This window comes from Cherax quadricarinatus, chromosome 23, assembly GCF_038502225.1.
Source record: "Cherax quadricarinatus isolate ZL_2023a chromosome 23, ASM3850222v1, whole genome shotgun sequence".
NCBI lineage: Eukaryota > Metazoa > Arthropoda > Malacostraca > Decapoda > Parastacidae > Cherax > Cherax quadricarinatus.
In genome coordinates, this window is record NC_091314.1 from 17,111,672 (window position 1) to 17,128,712 (window position 17,041).

Sequence of the window (17,041 nt, forward strand, 5' to 3'; positions counted from 1 at the left end):
GGGACGGACCCTGAAAGGGTTAACTGAGTAAATTGCCATAATCTCTTGCTCACTGATAAAAGCATGTTGTAAAAGGCCAGCAATTATAATTGATCACACATTTTCACCATAATAAAAAATAAAAAGCAAAAACAAAATATCTGCAAACAGCAGATGCACGTGTGAACACTACAAGTGCTGAAACACAACTGACACCACTCTGGCTGTCAGTGCCACCACGTGGCGGCGTTGAAGTTACGTAGAGATGACTGACATTCCACACATAAGAACATAAGAAAGAAGGAACACTGCAACAGGCCTACTGGCCCATGCGAGGCAGGTTCAATTCTCTCACCGGCTTAAGCCAATGCCTTAACCTAGTCAGGTCAGGTCACATTCACTTAAGAACATAAGGAAGGAGGAACACTGCAGCAGGCCTGTTGGTCCATACTAGGAAGGTCCTTCACAATCCATCCCACTAACAGAATAATTACCCAACCCAATTTTCAATGCTACCCAAGCAATAAGCTTTTATAATTCTATTTATTCATGTGCAAGTCCCACTTAGATCTAACCCCTCTCACTTATGTGTTTATCCAACCTAATATGCTTATTCAACCTAACATGTTTATCCAACCAAGGAAGGAGCATGGCATCTGACCTAGTAGCACAAGCTAGTCAGGTCTAGCCTAGGCTAGATATTTTTAGCATGCTATTTCCATTCCCTTTATTAATTCCTGTTTTCCATTTATACACCTCCACGAAAAAACTTTGGTTTTTGGAACTTTTTGAATTTCAGAATTTCGGATAAAGGGATACAGACCTGTATTGATCACTTAATATGTTATTAGGATTTTATATTCATTTAAAAGTGAGAAAAGGCTATGATTCACTATACAGCAATTTTTGCTGTACAGCAGTAGCCTGGAACCTAACCTGCTATATAAGTGGGGCCCTCCTGTACATGCAGGGGAGCAGGATCTGACATATATATAGAGTACAAATAATTTTTGTGTCTTCAAATTTGTGGCATGCTGCTATTTTAGACCTCAGTTCAGCTGCTTGGGTTGTCAGGCACCTTGTCACCCCTAGGAAAAAAACTTAGGCCAACACTAGTTAGTGCAGGGCATGATGGGTAGCACTATAAAGTGTCAACACCAAAACTTGATTTGCAGTGAAATCAATAATATTTTATGGAATATAGATGCCAGTAATAATGAGGCAAGTGGTTTGGAAAGCAAGACCCCATCCATGGAAGTAAAGAACAATGAAAGAGAAACAAAACCTTTATCCACAAAAATGAGTGATTGGAGCAGTAATGATGATGACAGTGGAGAAGAATATGCTTATACTGTGGAAAGTGCTGTAAATATTTAAGTGATAATCAGGCACATGTTTCATCAGCATAACAAGAATATGTGCACTGATGCACAGTCTAGTGACACCACTTGTGATGTTTCATTGTTCTATTGGCAAACTTCTCAAAAGGCTGCTAAGCAGGAGAATCCAGTGATAATGATAGACCAATATCTTCCCAGTCACTTTTGCTAAGCAACAGATTATATTCAGTGAAACCAGAACTTGTCATGCCTTCACCAGCTTCCCTAAAAACACAACATATAACATCACTTGGATCTGCCATGCCATCAATATTCTATGTCCCAACACCACATGTGACACCACCATGACATGTCATACTACCATCACCACTTTATGTGCTAATACCACATGTGATATCACCAAGACCTGCCCTGCAACCACCAGTTGCCATGCCCACACCACCAAATATCATATAGCTGCCAACGAATGGGTTATGGAATGGGCAGGAACATGCCTTATTTCTGCCAAATGACTGTACTGCAATCTGATGACAGCATAATTGTCTAATAACAGATGATTCTAATGAACTTCATTATTTACAATTATTCTTTGATGAGATATTTATGAATATTAGTATGGCTCAAACAAACAAGTACAGTAACCCGTAGATATAATGGACTTTTAAAATTATGGGCAAGATTCACTGGATAAATTGTACTTTAAATTTACTTATTTTCAATGTTTTTTGCAGTACAGTGGAACCCCGGTTTTCGTCCTTAATCCGTTCCAGAAGGTCGGTCGAAATCCAAAACGGACGAAAACCTGAAGTAATATTTCCCATAAGAAATAATGTAAATTCAATTAATCTGTTCCAGACACCCAAAAATATTAACAAAATATGCATTTTATAGAGAATAACTAAAGTTTTACATACAGAAAACAATGAGAAATAAATATATAGAACTAATTGTAATGGATAAATGAACATTTAAATCACTTTAACCTTTACTGAAGACTCTTGTTGGCATATTCTTTATGAGATCCACATGCAACTGTTTTTCATTGATCCACACCAACAACAGCTTCTCAACATCTTTGATTGTTTACCATCACTACCACCCCTCTACCACCACCACAACCACCCTCTACCACCATCGTAACCACAACCACCCTCTACCACCATCACTACCACCCTCTACCATCATTAATACCACCCTCCACCACCATCACAACCACTACCACCCTCTACCATAACCACTATCACCCTCTACCACCATCACAACCACTACCACCCTCTACAACCGTCACAACCACTACCACCCTCTACCACCAATGTTTCGGATGAACATGCAGTATTGCTCACTGAACAAGTGACAGAGGCAGATTGAGTCACATTTGTGTGAGCAGCCACATCCTGGGCAGGCAGACGTGTCTGATATGGATGATTTCTGAGCAGAGGTACGAAACCCGGGGTAAAACTTCGCTCAAAAAAGTGGTCGAAATCCAAATTGTACAAAATCCACACCAGACAAAATCCGGGGTTCCACTGTATATGAATGTGTGTACAGTACTATACAGTAGAGTAGTGCATTTTATTGCTATTTTTTATTATTATTCTGATATAATGGTCAAGCCTCCCTCCTGAACAGTCCATTATACTGAGGATTTATTGTATTACTTAGACAGTGGTTAATACAGTACTTTTTAAGAGTGAAATCTTGACTTCAAAAACGGATAGTTACTACTGTTGCAGAAATGTAAAATTTCTTTTAAACGACACTAATGTCACATACCTATAAGAACAATATTCATATTGAGATATTACAATACACACAGACTTATAGTTATTCCAGCTTAGAGTGAACCTTCTCATTAACAGATTAATGGGGGGAGTAGTTGAATGATTATGCTGCGAAGTACACTCCACTGTGAAGTAGCAAGGCGAGTTTCAGTGCTGTCAGTCATTCCACTGAGGTTAGATGGGCATTTTTTGTCATGCCAGTGAATTGCTGACTTTTTTGTGTAATAGAATCATTGGAAGAGCAGCATTTGTGGAAAATTCTGTTTCAAGATTGGTAAAATGGCTAGTGAAACTCACAAAATGCTTCAGCAAGTGTTTGCCGATAAAGCAATGGGTAAGACACATTGTTTTGAATTATTTTCTCGATTCAAAGCAGGACAAATGTCAGAGTTGAGGATGATGAATGCTTTGGTCATTCATCAATGTCAAAAACAGACACAAACATCAAATAAGTGAGGAAGGAGGTTATTCACGAAGATCATCTTCGGAGGCAGCTCAGATGAAAGGTCACACACACGAGCTGCTGAATTTCTGCAGTAAACACACCCTAAGCCATCAGATAGTGGAGCCAACAAGACTGGAGAACACACCTGACCTATTTTCACAAATAATGAGGACCTGGTATGAAACATAACAATATCAAAAACAACTAATTCCGATTACAATCTAATCGAAGTCCAGACTTACATGCAGAGGGGTCCTGACCAGCAAAATGCATACAGCTATGAGGGTGCCTTCACCAAATTCAACTTCACCAACAAGAACATCAACTGGGACCAGGTAAACCATGTCCTAAATAAAACATGTTGGGAAGATATCTTAAATAACATGGACCCCTAACCAGCAACTTGAAAAGATCAACTTCCTGGCAGCTGAAGTATGTTCAAGGCATATTCCCCTAAGAAAAAAGAAGAGAAATAGTAAATTGGAGAGAGGGAGATGCTTCCTCTATAGGAGAAAGTGAAGAATCACTGAGCATCTCAAGAATGCTATATTATCTGAAACATGGAAGGAAGAGCTAACCTGGGAAGCGGGAAATACTGAACTTAAGTTAAAGGATTCATGTAAGATCCAGGAGAGACAAGAGGAGCTAAAAGGGATTAGTGAAACTGAATGAAATTCAAAATAAATATTTCTTTTCATATGCCAAAAACTAGGCAAAAATCACATCTAGTATTGGGCCCCTGCTCAGACAAGATGGAGCTTACACAGATAACACCTAAGAAATGAGTGAGATCCTGAAATCTCAATACAACTTTGTGTTTAGTGAGCCACTAATCAGTTAGTCTAAAGATCGACAACCTAAATGATTTTTTCCATGAATGAGCCTCAAAACCCTGTCAAATTTCTGACATAACCCTAACTCCACTAGCCATTGACAACATGCCGATGCACTCAGCCCCAGGCCCAGACTTCTAGAACTGCAAGAAACCCCTTTCACGTACCCTAAGTATGCTATGGAGAAGGAGCATAGACACGAGTGAAATTCCAGTCGCTAAAAACAACAGATATAGCCCCACTCCATAAAGGTGGCAGCAAAGCAATAGCTAAGAACTATAGACCAATAACTCTAATGTCCCACATCATAAAAATTTTTGAAAGAGTACTAAGAAGCATGACTGTAAACCACTTGGATTCCCAACAGTTGCACAATCCAGGACATCATGGGTTCAGATCAAGTCACTCCTGCCTCTTGTAACTACTGGACCACTTTGATATGGTCTTGGATGCACTGGAAGACAAACAGTGCAGATGTAGTATACAGTATACATAGATTTACACAAGTCTTTGACAAGTGCAATCATGGTGTAATAGTGCACCAAATGCATGCCAAAGGGATAACTGGCAAAGTGGGCAGATGGATCTTCAACTTTCTAACCAATCGAACACAAAGAGTAGTGGTAAACAGAGTTAAAATGGAAGCTGCCATAGTGAAGAGTTCTGTTCCACAAGGCACACTACTCACCCCATCCACTTATCAGACAGACAGAGCTGTAAACTCAAGCACCCTGTCCTCCTCTGCAGACAATACAGTGGACCCCCGGTTAACGATATTTTTTCACTCCATAAGTATGTTCAGGTGCCAGTACTGACCGAATTTATTCCCATAAGGAATATTGTGAAGTAGATTATTCCTTTCAGACCCCCAAACATACACGTACAAACGCACTTACATAAATACACTTACATAATTGGTCGCATTTGGAGGTAATCGTTATGCGGGGGTCCACTGTACTAGGATCTGCATGAGAGTGTCATCCATTGAGAACACGGTAAATCGTCAAGATGATATAAACCAAGTTTTTCGTTGGGCAATGGAGAACAATATGATGTTCAATGAAGACAAATTCCAACTACATATTCCATTATGGAAAACTGGTAGAAATAATAGCTAGAACTGAACATACTACAAACTCGAATCATACAACAGAGTGGAAAAGTAATGTGAAGATCTCACCTTCAAGGATCACAACAGTGCCACTATCACATCTGTGAGGAAAATGATAGGATGGATAACGAGAATGTTCAATACAAGAGATGCCAAGCCAATGAATGATGATCCTTTTTAAATCCCTTGTTCTCTCTAGGCTGGAACACTGCTGTACACTAACACCTCCATTCAAGGCAGGTGAAATCGCAGATCTAGAGAATGTACAGAGAACCTTTACTACACACAACTTCCGTCAAACACCTTAACTACTGGGAATGCTTGGAAGCACTAGACTTGTACTCACTGGAGTGCAGGTGAGAGATATACATCATAATCTACACCTGAAAAATCCTAGAGGGACTGGTCCCTAATCTGCACACAGAAATCAATCCCTACGAAAGCAAAAGACTTGGCAGGCAGTACAACATACCCCCAGTGAAAAGTAGGGGTGCCATTAGTACACCAAAAGAAAACACAACAAGTGTCCGGGGCTCAAGACTGTTCAACAGCCTCCCACCAGCCATAAGGAGAATTACCAGTAGACCCCTGGCTACCTTCAAGAGGGAGCTGGACAGATACCTAAAGTCAGTGCAGGATCAGCCAGGCTGTGGTTCATACGTTGGACTACGTGCAGCCAGCAGTAACAGCCTAGTTGATCAAGCCCCGATCCACTGAGAGGTTTGGTCATGGACCGGGCTGTGGGGGTGTTGATCCCCGGAATACCCTCTAGGTAGGTAGGTGTTGCATCTTTGACTAAGATTGTGTTATTATAAGTTAAAGAACGTTATATACAGTGTTTCTACCTAATATTATATTGCAACATTCTCCATTAATAGCTAAAATGGAGGTGGTTCATTTTATAGTATTACCTGACATTGCAAATACCATAGTATAGAAATACAGTGGACCCCCGCATAACGATTACCTCCGAATGTGACCAATTATGTAAGTGTATTTATGTAAGTGCGTTTGTACGTGTATGTTTGGGGGTCTGAAATGGACTAATCTACTTCACAATATTTCTTATGGGAACAAATTCGGTCGGTACTGGCACCTGAACATACTTCTGGAGTGAAAAAATATCGTTAACTGAGGGTCCACTGTAATGTCCAACACCATTGTAAATATTATAATTATTGTGTATTTTGTTAGGTTTTTATGATTAAGTATGTGATTTTCAAGTAGTGGTATACCACTAATTAGAGTGCCGGTTACCCATTCATTGACCTGCCAACCTCCCGCTGGTCACGTGATCATACCTGACCTCGGATCTCTGTTGACTAGTGCAGTCAGTTGGTTCACCTACTCACTACTGAGCAGAACCTTCTCTTGTACTCCCTTGCATGGGAACACCTCTCAAGTGCTAGCTGTCTCTAAACTTATTCTGATCCCTTGCATGGGAATATTGGTGTAACTTGTTGTACGGATATACTGCCTTGATAAAAGCTGTCAGAGATGTACTGATTATTACATATGTCCTATAAGGATTGTCTGACTATACTATGGGGATTTCTACATTCCTGGTGTATCAATGTAACTGTGACAATATTTATGTATATATATAATTGTGCCCTTTGAATAATGGGCCCTAAGAAACTCACTTTCATAAGAAAATGAAAATATTTCTGAGTTTATTACTTTAATTAAATTAACGATTTTATTTTTGAGTTTTGGTCATCCTTAAAGAAAGCTGAAGGTCATTCTACCATTTTAAACCCTTGTTGTGAACAGAGGTTTTCCCCTGGACTAAAGTCAACCAGCTATCTGAGTACACTCGAAGTATCAAATGAACCGGTCTGCTTCTTTCCCCCACAACAAGGACACTGCAAGTGCTCAAGGGATTTCTTATGGGTTGTGTCAAAATATTTTTACTGAAAATTTGAACAAGAGTCAAGTAACTGTGAAATTTGTGCCACACTTGCTGACTCAAAATATCTGGGTCATCCTCACAAAAAACAAGGATGACCCAGGTATTCTTTCTAAGGTCATTACTAGAAACAAAACTTGGGTCTACAGCTATGTCCCAGAGCCCAAGCAAGTCTTCACAGTGGAAAAACCTAACTCATCCAGGCCCCCCCCCCCAAAAAAAAGGCATGCCAAGTAAAGAGCATACTCATTTTTTTTTTTTTTACTGATAAAGTGGGAATCATTCATCCAGAATAGGCTCGAGCAGGGCAGACAGTTATCAAAATTTTTACAATGAAGTTCCAAGACATCTGAGGGAAGACATAAGAAGGAAACATCTGGTACTGTGGGTGTTCAATGACTGGCTCATTCACCATGACAATGCCCTGCTCACACAGCATAGTCTGGCTGAAAAAAAAAAAAAAAATAAAGTGGACATCCCACAGCCTCCCTAATGCTACTGGCTATTCTCCAACTATTTTGACTACTCTTATACTGCTATAGTATTTAAAATCATCACTTCACTAAAATAATAATGTGTAAAATACTGTACGACATCCTTTATTTTTCTAGAAACATCAACCAACTGAGTCAAAATATAGCCACAAAGCAATACATGCGTCAGACTCTCAATGAAATAAGAAGCAAGGATTCCTCACCATCTATGTCCATGCTAGCACAGATGATTCAGCCTCAGGCCCTCAGACGAGGGCCAGGTAATCAGGGTAAGGTCCTCACAGGTATGTTCCATCACTGTTTTCATTTAACTTTTTTAAAAGAACAATATACAGTCCACGGCTTAAAGAAAATAAATGTGAAACTATTAGAAGGCACTTTACCAAAGTTCTGTAAAACTTATAAAAAATATTCTATTGCCATACTGTACATTAGCTACAATCTCAGAATGAGTAATAAAAAATTTAGTCAATAAAAGATTGGCTATTAGATTGGAAGGAGGGAGTATGAAGGAAGTGAATGTCTTCAGATACTTGGGAACAGACTTGTTGGCAGATGGGTCTATGAAAGATAAGGTGAACCATAGAATTGATGAGGGAGAAAAAGGTGTGTGGTGCATCGAGACATCTGTGGAGACAGAGAATGTTATCTATGGAGGCAATAAAAAGGGGTAATGTATCAAGAGTATAGTAGTACCAACACTTTTACATGGGTGTGAAGCACAGGTTTTAAATGTTTCAGCGAGGAGGAGGCTGGAGGCAGTGGAGATGTCATGCCTAAGGACAATGTGTGGTGTGAATATCATGAGCTATGTAATAAGCACTAAGGGTAAGGCCACCACCTTTCACACACATTCGTATACAGAGGTTATCACTAACTACCCAAGTACAATACAGTACACACTCACATTTCACAAAATGAAAACATTAAACAAATTTTGTTTAACACAATGGCACTTTCCAAAAAAAAAAAAAAAAAAAAAGCGATCAAAAGAAGGGAACACATTCAACATCACTTGTTCCCTAGTTGCCTTTCCAGAAGTGCATGGATATTCCAAATAAAATACAGTGCATGCAAAAGAAATCTATACATGTCCAATGCAAAAATAATCTATACGCAAGATTTTGGTGCATACATTTCACTTGCATTTCCGCCACAGGAAACATGGGTGGAGCTTGTATACTGGAGCCCATCTTGGCTCCATTGTTCCCCACCATGCCACGCTTCAGTGCTCTGCCAGAGCTCAGTGAGGAAGGAGGCCTGCTACGTTGTTCCTCAGTGTCCCTTTTTTCACTTGACCACAAAATTTGCCACTCTATATCTCCACTGCAAGTGGTCAGAATGGGTCGAACTAAATGTTCAATTGCAGAGAAGACCCGTGCACTAATCCTATTAGGTGAGTGCACCTAGGTGACATGGATGGCAATTTACAACCTCAAGAAAGCAGCTGCCGCACTCCCACCTGGCACCGTACCACCCAGGAAGGTGGTCTCTGGGGCCCCCAAAAAGACTTCTCTTCACACAGATAAGATCCTGAAGAGGGAAGTGCAAAGAGATGTCTTTTTGGGGGTCCCACAGCCCATCTTCCTGGGTGGTATAGTACCAGGTGGGAGTGCAGCAGCTGCTTTCTTGAGGCTGTAAATTGCCATCCTCATCACCTAGGTGCGCTCACCTAATAGGATGAGTGCACGGGTCTTCTCTGCAATTGAACATTTAGTTCGACCCATCCTCGTCACCTTCAGGTCTGCAGCTATGCGTATCACAGACATGCCTTGCTCTAATAGGGTGAGTGCACGGGTCTTCTCTGCAATTGATCATTTAGTTCGATCCATTGTGACCAGATGCAGTGGAGATATAGTGTGGCGAAGTTCGTGGTTAAGTGAAAAAAGGGGCACTGAGGAATGACGTAGCAGGCCTCCTTCCTCACTGAGCTCTGGCAGAGCACTGAAGCGTGGCATGGTGGGGAACAATGGACCAAGACGGGCTCCAGTACACAAGCTCCGTGCACATTTCCTATGGCGGAAACGCAAGTGAAATGCAAGCACCAAAATCTCATGTATAGATTGTTTTTGCACTGGACATGTATAGATTTCTTTTGCATGCACTGTATACACCATGAGCATAACTCTACTACTGTAACTACAAATAGGTAATTACTTACATGTACATAAAGGTACAATGAGTTTTTAAGTAGTCTAAGTAAATCAAGAACATTTAACTCTGGAAGACAAAAAATAAAGACAAATACTGAAGCAATTACCGAAAAACTCAAGAATATAGAAGAGAAGACAGTCAGTTTGCTTGATTCCAGGTGGTATCACAATGTGTCTTACTAAAAACTTACATGTGATTAATGTCATAACTTTCACACATTATTCAGTGTTTCCTACAGAGGCTGAGGATTGCTGGAAGCTACATATGCAGGGTAAAAACAAGTCTGGGGTGTACCGCATCCGACCAAGCTATGCTACAGCTCCTTTCTTTGTCTACTGTGACATGGAAACTGATGGTGGTGGATGGACAGTTAGTATATCCTCAAGCAGCCTTCAAAATAATACTCTTAGCTTCGTTTACAATGAGCAGGAAATCTTCCAATGAAAAAAAACCCTTAAGACACATTCTTCACTCCTTGTTATTAGTTCACAGCAGTATGGTATCCACATTTGCTTCATGTTTTTTTAATAAGTACATCAGTTTCAAGTTTCAGTAATACAAAGCTGCTCCCCCCAAAAATTAAAAAATTGATCTGTACCTTTGATATTCTGCTTTATCCGAAAACTCCATTTTTGAGGGGGGTAACCACGAAAAGAATCTTAATCTGAAATTTTATATGTTGCACAGGTAAATTTTGCTTAAAGAGGTTTCAGTATACTGTGACCTCTTTGATATATGCCCATGTAAAACTAATTCGTCAAATGGATATTTTAACCCAAGCCCATTAAAAAAATTCCCCTTCCCTCTAATGCAGCTGAAGTGCATCCATCAACCAGGAGGCCTGATCAGGGGACAAGCCACTGGGATGATAACCCCAAGAATTGTTACAGTTGCCTGGTGAATTAAACTTGCTTCCTAGTCATTTTTCGTCTTGAAACATCGAAGCATAAAGAATAAAAAAGTCATAATACCATGACTAGAACAGTACACAAATAACCCGCACATAGGAGACAAACTTATGATTACATATTGGTCTGACTCGACCATTAACTAGTCACACTTATTAACCCTTTAACTGTCCAGACGTTGATCTATGTTCTTACTGCTAGTGCTCCAAAGGTAGATTGACATTTTATTTTTCCTGCCTCCAAATTTGGCATGATAGGTCTGAGAGGCCTAGGCAGTACAGGGTGGGTCTTAACACTCAGTGTGAGCAGTATTAAAAAAAATCTGGGACCACTTAGTACCTTGTGGGAGCACCAGCTAGAGCAAACAGTGTGGCAAACCCCAGGGATTCACTAATGCCATGTCATATTAACACTCCTTTTAAGAGGAAAGCGAGGCTGACCCTGAGTTTGGTGGCTTTGAGGTGGATGTGGCCACAAGTGGTCAAGGAAATATCAAAAACCTAGATAATAACCCATGTGCAACATTTATGGCACATCCTTTCAATTTTGATAGGACTGGTAGTGTCATCCTGCCAGAATGTCCTATAACCTATGCCCTAAGTAAAAAAAATGATTCTGTAATGTGTAATACGTATTCAGCCAGCTGGCCACGATTCTATAATGTGTAATGTGTGTTCAGTTTGTGTAAAACTGCCCAAATTATCAATTTCTTTCCTTTATAGGGTAGTTGCAATAGTTGAATGGATGGTTTCTTGTACTCAGTCAATAGAATGGAAGGAATTTGGTCAATGGAGCAATAGAATTGGCTTAAAATAGGACTCAAGTGAGCAAAATCGTTTATGTGTAATTTCATAAATTTTCCATCAAATTTTGTACCTTTGGTGTCACTTCCTTCAGAAGAAGTTTCTCTCCCATTTCAAAAGAATTGTTTTTTTAAAAATTGGACACTGAAAGCAATACGTATTAATTTTGGGAGTTTGGACACTGAATGGGTTAAGAAACATACAGAAAAGTTAAGTGTACTTGTAAATGAAAGTAAAAATCTATAAGATTTACCTGTCATTATGTGTGTTCATGAGAAAGAAAAATCTAGCAGTCTCATCACTGTTTAACCCTTAACCCTTTCAGGGTTTCGGCCATACTAGTACAGCTTACGCACCAGAGATTTTGACGTACAAGTACACTTAAGTTCTAGCGCCCTCAAATCTAGTGAGAGAAAGCTGGTAGGCCTACATATGAAAGAATGGGTCTATGTGGTCAGTGTGTGCAGTATGAAAAAAATCCTGCAGCACACAGTGCATAATGAGAAAAAAAAAACTTTGACCGTGTTTTTGGATTAAAACAGTGACTTTGCACTGCATTTTCGTATGGTATTTATTGTTGTATTCTAGTTTTCCTGGTCTCATTTTATAGAATGGAAGACATATTACAGAAATTGAGATGATTTTGACTGATTTTACAATGAAAAGTACCTTGAAATTGAGCTCAAAGTAGCAGAAATGTTTGATTTTACCAAAGTTCAAAAGTAAACAAATCATGCCAAGCGTCCAATACACGTCAACTGGTGAGTCTAATATTCTTTCACAAGTGCGCTGATATTATTTATACCATTTCTACACTAATGCAGCAGTCTGCATAACAGTAAATCTTCTATTTTTTGTAAGAATAAAAATTGAAAGTGGAAAGCCAAAGAAATATAAGAGGGGCCTGGGGATGTGACTAACGAACAGAGGAAATGTTATTTTAGTGCCAGGAATGTCTTTCTTGTTTATTCTGGACCCTATTTGGAAATTGGCATCTTTTGAAATTTGTGTGAAATTGGCAAAATTGCTAAATTCTGACCACTGTATTGGATAGTTGAAATCAGCAAATGGGTGGTTTCTTGTACTCATTCAATAGAAAAAATAGAGTTCTAGAGAAATAGTTATGATTTTTATCGACTAGTACATTGGAATTGGCTGAAAATAGGGCTGAAAGTGGGCAAAATCGCCGATGCGTAAACATCGTCGAGACCGCTAACTTCGCGAGAGTATAATTCCGTAAGTTTTCCATCAAATTTCATACTTTTGGTGTCAATAAGACCGGGAAAAGATTCTCTATCTTTTCATAAGAAAAAAAATTTTTTTTTTTTAAATTTGGCAGACCCTGATAACGAGTCTTGGAGAGGGCCTGTCGACCCTCAAAGGGTTAAAAAATGAATTTTTTGTGAATATATTTGGGTGTCTGGAATGGATTAATTGTATTTACATTATTTATTATGGGAAATATTGATTCAGTTTTCGCACATTTCGTTTTTACAACGACCTTCTGGAATGGATTAAGTTCGAAAACCGGGGTTCCACTCTATGTGAAATACACCTATACAGTACATAGTACACCCTCTTCTCACTTAACCCTTTGTCTGTTTCGGTTGTATATATACGTCTTACGAGGTACCGCGTTTGACATATAGTATATACTCATAAATTCTAGCGGCTTCAAATCAAGCAGGAGAAAGCTGGTAGGCCCACATGTGAGAGAATGGGTCTGTGTGGTCGGTGCGCACCATATAAAAAAAATCCTGGAGCACGCAGTGTATAATGAGAAAAAAAAAAACTCCGACCATTTTTTTAATTAACCCTTAAACGGTCCAAACATATATATACATTCATGGGCGTAGCGCCCCAAACGTATATATACGTTTTCTTTGTCATTCATTCAACATTGCCACAATAAGCCTGAGTCACCTAGACATGAGAGAATGGGTGTGCGTACTCACTGTGTGCCATATTAAAATAACTGGGGATGCCTGGGTACCGTATGCTCTTTTTTCCTTTTGAAAGAAAAGATTTTTTTTTTCTCAAAAAATTTGGGGCGCTACGCGAGTGAACGTATATATACGTTTGGACCGTTTAAGGGTTAGAATGCCGAATTTGTGGTCTATTTTCGTATAGTATTTAAGGTTGTATTCTTGTTTTCTTGGTCTCATTTGATAGAATGGAAAACATATTATAGAAATAGAGGTGATTTTGATTGGTTTTACTATATAAAGAACCTGGAAATGGAGCTCAAAGTAGGGAAAATGCTTGATTTTTGCTGATGTTCAAAAGTAAACAAATGATGTCATTGTCCAATAAATGTCCAACTAGCCATTCTAATATGCAGTCATGAATGGGTTGACATTATCTGTACAATTATTACAGTATTGCAGTAGTCTGCATAACAGTAAATCTTCTATTTTTTGTTTGAATAAAAATTCAAAATAGAAAGCAAGAGTAATATCAGAGGGGCCTGGAGACGTGACTGATGAACAAAGAAAATGTTATTTTAGATCCAGGAATGTCTGCATTGTTCATTCTGAACCTTATTTTGAAATTGTCATATTTTGTAATTTTCATGAAATTGGCCAAATTGCAAATTTCTGACCACGTTATTGAGTAGTTGAAATCGGTAAATGGGCTGTTTCTTGTGCTCAATTGATAGAAAAAACAGTTTTAAAGAAACAGCTATGAGTTTGGTCGACTGGAACAATGGAATTAGCCGAAAATAGGGCTCAAAGTGGGCAAAATTGCCGATTCGTAAATATCACCGAGGTCGCTAACTTCGCAAGAGTGTAATTCCGTCAATTTTCCATCAATTTTTTTTTGTATCATTACAATTGGGAAAAGATTCTCTATCATTTCATAAGAAAAAATAATTTTTTTTTTTTAAACTTTGCGACACCAGGAGACACCTCAGGATTGGGGGTTGCGACAGTCAATTGGTTAATAATGGAGCTCCATCCCTAAGACCATGTCGGAAAATGAATTTGTCACTAAGGAAGGAGAATAGTATAAAGGTAGTGGGTTTGTGTCAACCATCTTTGATATTGTTTTAACGTCACCTTTGTACCATTTATAACATTTTTAGTACAGTGGTCCCTCAATAATTGTCCGGCCTGAAAGTCGTCCATTTCGGAAATAGTCCAGTTATTTCGTCTAAACATTGGCTTGCAAATGGTCCCTTAACTCGCTAACTGTCCTTCATCCGGGACGCGTACTCACGCTCTGAGCCGCCTCGGCCTGCCTTCCCAGCCAGTGTGCCATTGTTTACCAGTGAGTGACAGTCCCCCCACATGCTCCTACGAAATATTTCATAATATTCCATTGATTTTAGTGCTTGCAAGTGCTAAATAAGCTACCTTGGCTCCAAAGAAAGCTTCTAGTGCCAGCCCTTTGGTAAAGAATGTGAGAAACACATAATTTATGAAAAAGTTTGTAGAAAAATACAAAGGTGGTGGTGGTAGAGTGGAAGCAGTTGTGATAGTGGTTGATGGTGGTAGTGATGGTGGTAGAAGGTAGCAGTGATGGTGGTAACAGTTGTAATAGTGGTAGAAGGTCGTAGTGATGGTGGTAGAGGGTTCCTTCTTTAGTGATTCAGCGATTCTACCAACTCCTCCAATGTTGTTGGAGTTATATAGGGCTACAGAAAACACCGCCGCCTCAGCTGCTGCTTCACCACCATTATGGACGGCTTACTCTCAGTGGCCCTTATATATATACCCAACAACAACAAAACACAACACCTCTCGTGACATACGTAATGACTTATTTTATTCATTCTAGAGTATATTCCATGTTATTAATATTGTTTATTATGTCATATTAGTTGAATTGTGATAGATAAATAAGCCATAGAGTTATTATTAGTGTCATATTCTCCAACAATAAACTTGCCACCCCTCCCTCACGCAAACAAGTCTCCAATAAGAACATAAGAAAGGAGGAACACTGCAGTAGGCCTGCTGGCCCATGCTAGGCCGGTCCTTCACAAATCCAACCCACTAACAGAACAAATGCTACCCAAGCAATAAGCTCAGGTGCAAGTCCGACTCAAATCCAACCCCTCTCACTTGTGTATTTATCCAACCTAAATTTGAAACTACCCAAGCCATAGCTTTTAGAACATAAGAAAGGAGGAACACTGCAATAAGCCTGTTGTCCCATACTAGGCTGGTCCTTCACAAATCCAACCCACTAACAGAACAAATGCTACCCAAGCAATAAGCTCAGGTGCAAGTCCGACTCAAATCCAACCTCTCTCACTCATGTATTTATCCAACCTAAATTTGAAACTACCCAATGTTTTAGCTTCGATCACCCTACTAGGCAGACTGTTCCACTCATCAACTACCCCTATTACCAATGTTCATTTATACATTTTATTAGTGCTTTACATTTATTTGGCACTTTTTTCTGCATGTAAATCTATATTTATGCTAGGGAAGTGACCTAGAGTCCTTATGGAGGGGGATTACCCTTCCAAACAATAATCTCTCTTCCCTCTCTCCTCCTCCCTGTCTTCCATTCATCAACAATAGCCTTCAATAAAGGTAACTGTCATTTTGAATGTACATTCTTTTGTGCATGTAAATCTATCTGTTAGGTAAAAAAAAAAAAAAATTTTGTTGATACTTCTGGACGTCTGGAACGAATTAATTGGATTTACATTGTTTCTTATGGGGAAAATTGATTCGAAAATCATATATTTCGATAATAGTCCCACTTCCAGGAATGGATTAAGGACGATAATTGAGGGACCACTGTATATACTTACATGTTTATACAAAGTGTACTGTACAGTGATACCTCTCATATCCGAACTATATGGGCTGATACGGTTCAGAAACACAGAATTTCCGAATAAGTGAGGGGGGGGGGAAATGTGCATCCAAATAATCATATCTCCATTCGTACCTCATCATACCGCCATTGGTGATGGCCTTGTAGGTTTAAAAAGCGAGTCCAACGTCGTCTGACGGTGGGACCAAACACTCTGGGCTCAAATAACAGCCTCCCAGATTTCATGGACCACAGGACCATAACTTTTCAAATGGACTGTGGACAGTGGATGTTCCAAATAGTACTCCGAAAGTGTTTCAACACCTGCCCTTGCTGCTGAAGTTTTTGGTCTTGGAGGCATTAGGTCGTTGTCATTGTCACGTTTGGAATGTTTCGGGTGCAACACTGATTCAGCAATCTCTGCATCCATCAGAGATTGCATCACACTCTAGCCAGTCCTGCATGTCGTCTTCTGTAGTTTATTCTCCAGCCTTGGACCAACCTGCAT

The 17,041-nt window shown here is 39.5% G+C and overlaps 1 protein-coding gene across 1 annotated transcript in view; it reads left to right on the forward strand.

The window, feature by feature from the left end:
• LOC128685571 (angiopoietin-related protein 2) overlaps window positions 1-17,041 on the forward strand; it is a 107,657-nt gene that overhangs the window by 38,821 nt on the left and 51,795 nt on the right. Inside the window, exons 6-7 of the mRNA XM_070088114.1 lie at window positions 8,010-8,176; window positions 10,285-10,415. Of these exons, the coding sequence (XP_069944215.1) occupies window positions 8,010-8,176; window positions 10,285-10,415 (298 nt within the window). The remainder of the gene's footprint in view (window positions 1-8,009; window positions 8,177-10,284; window positions 10,416-17,041) is intronic.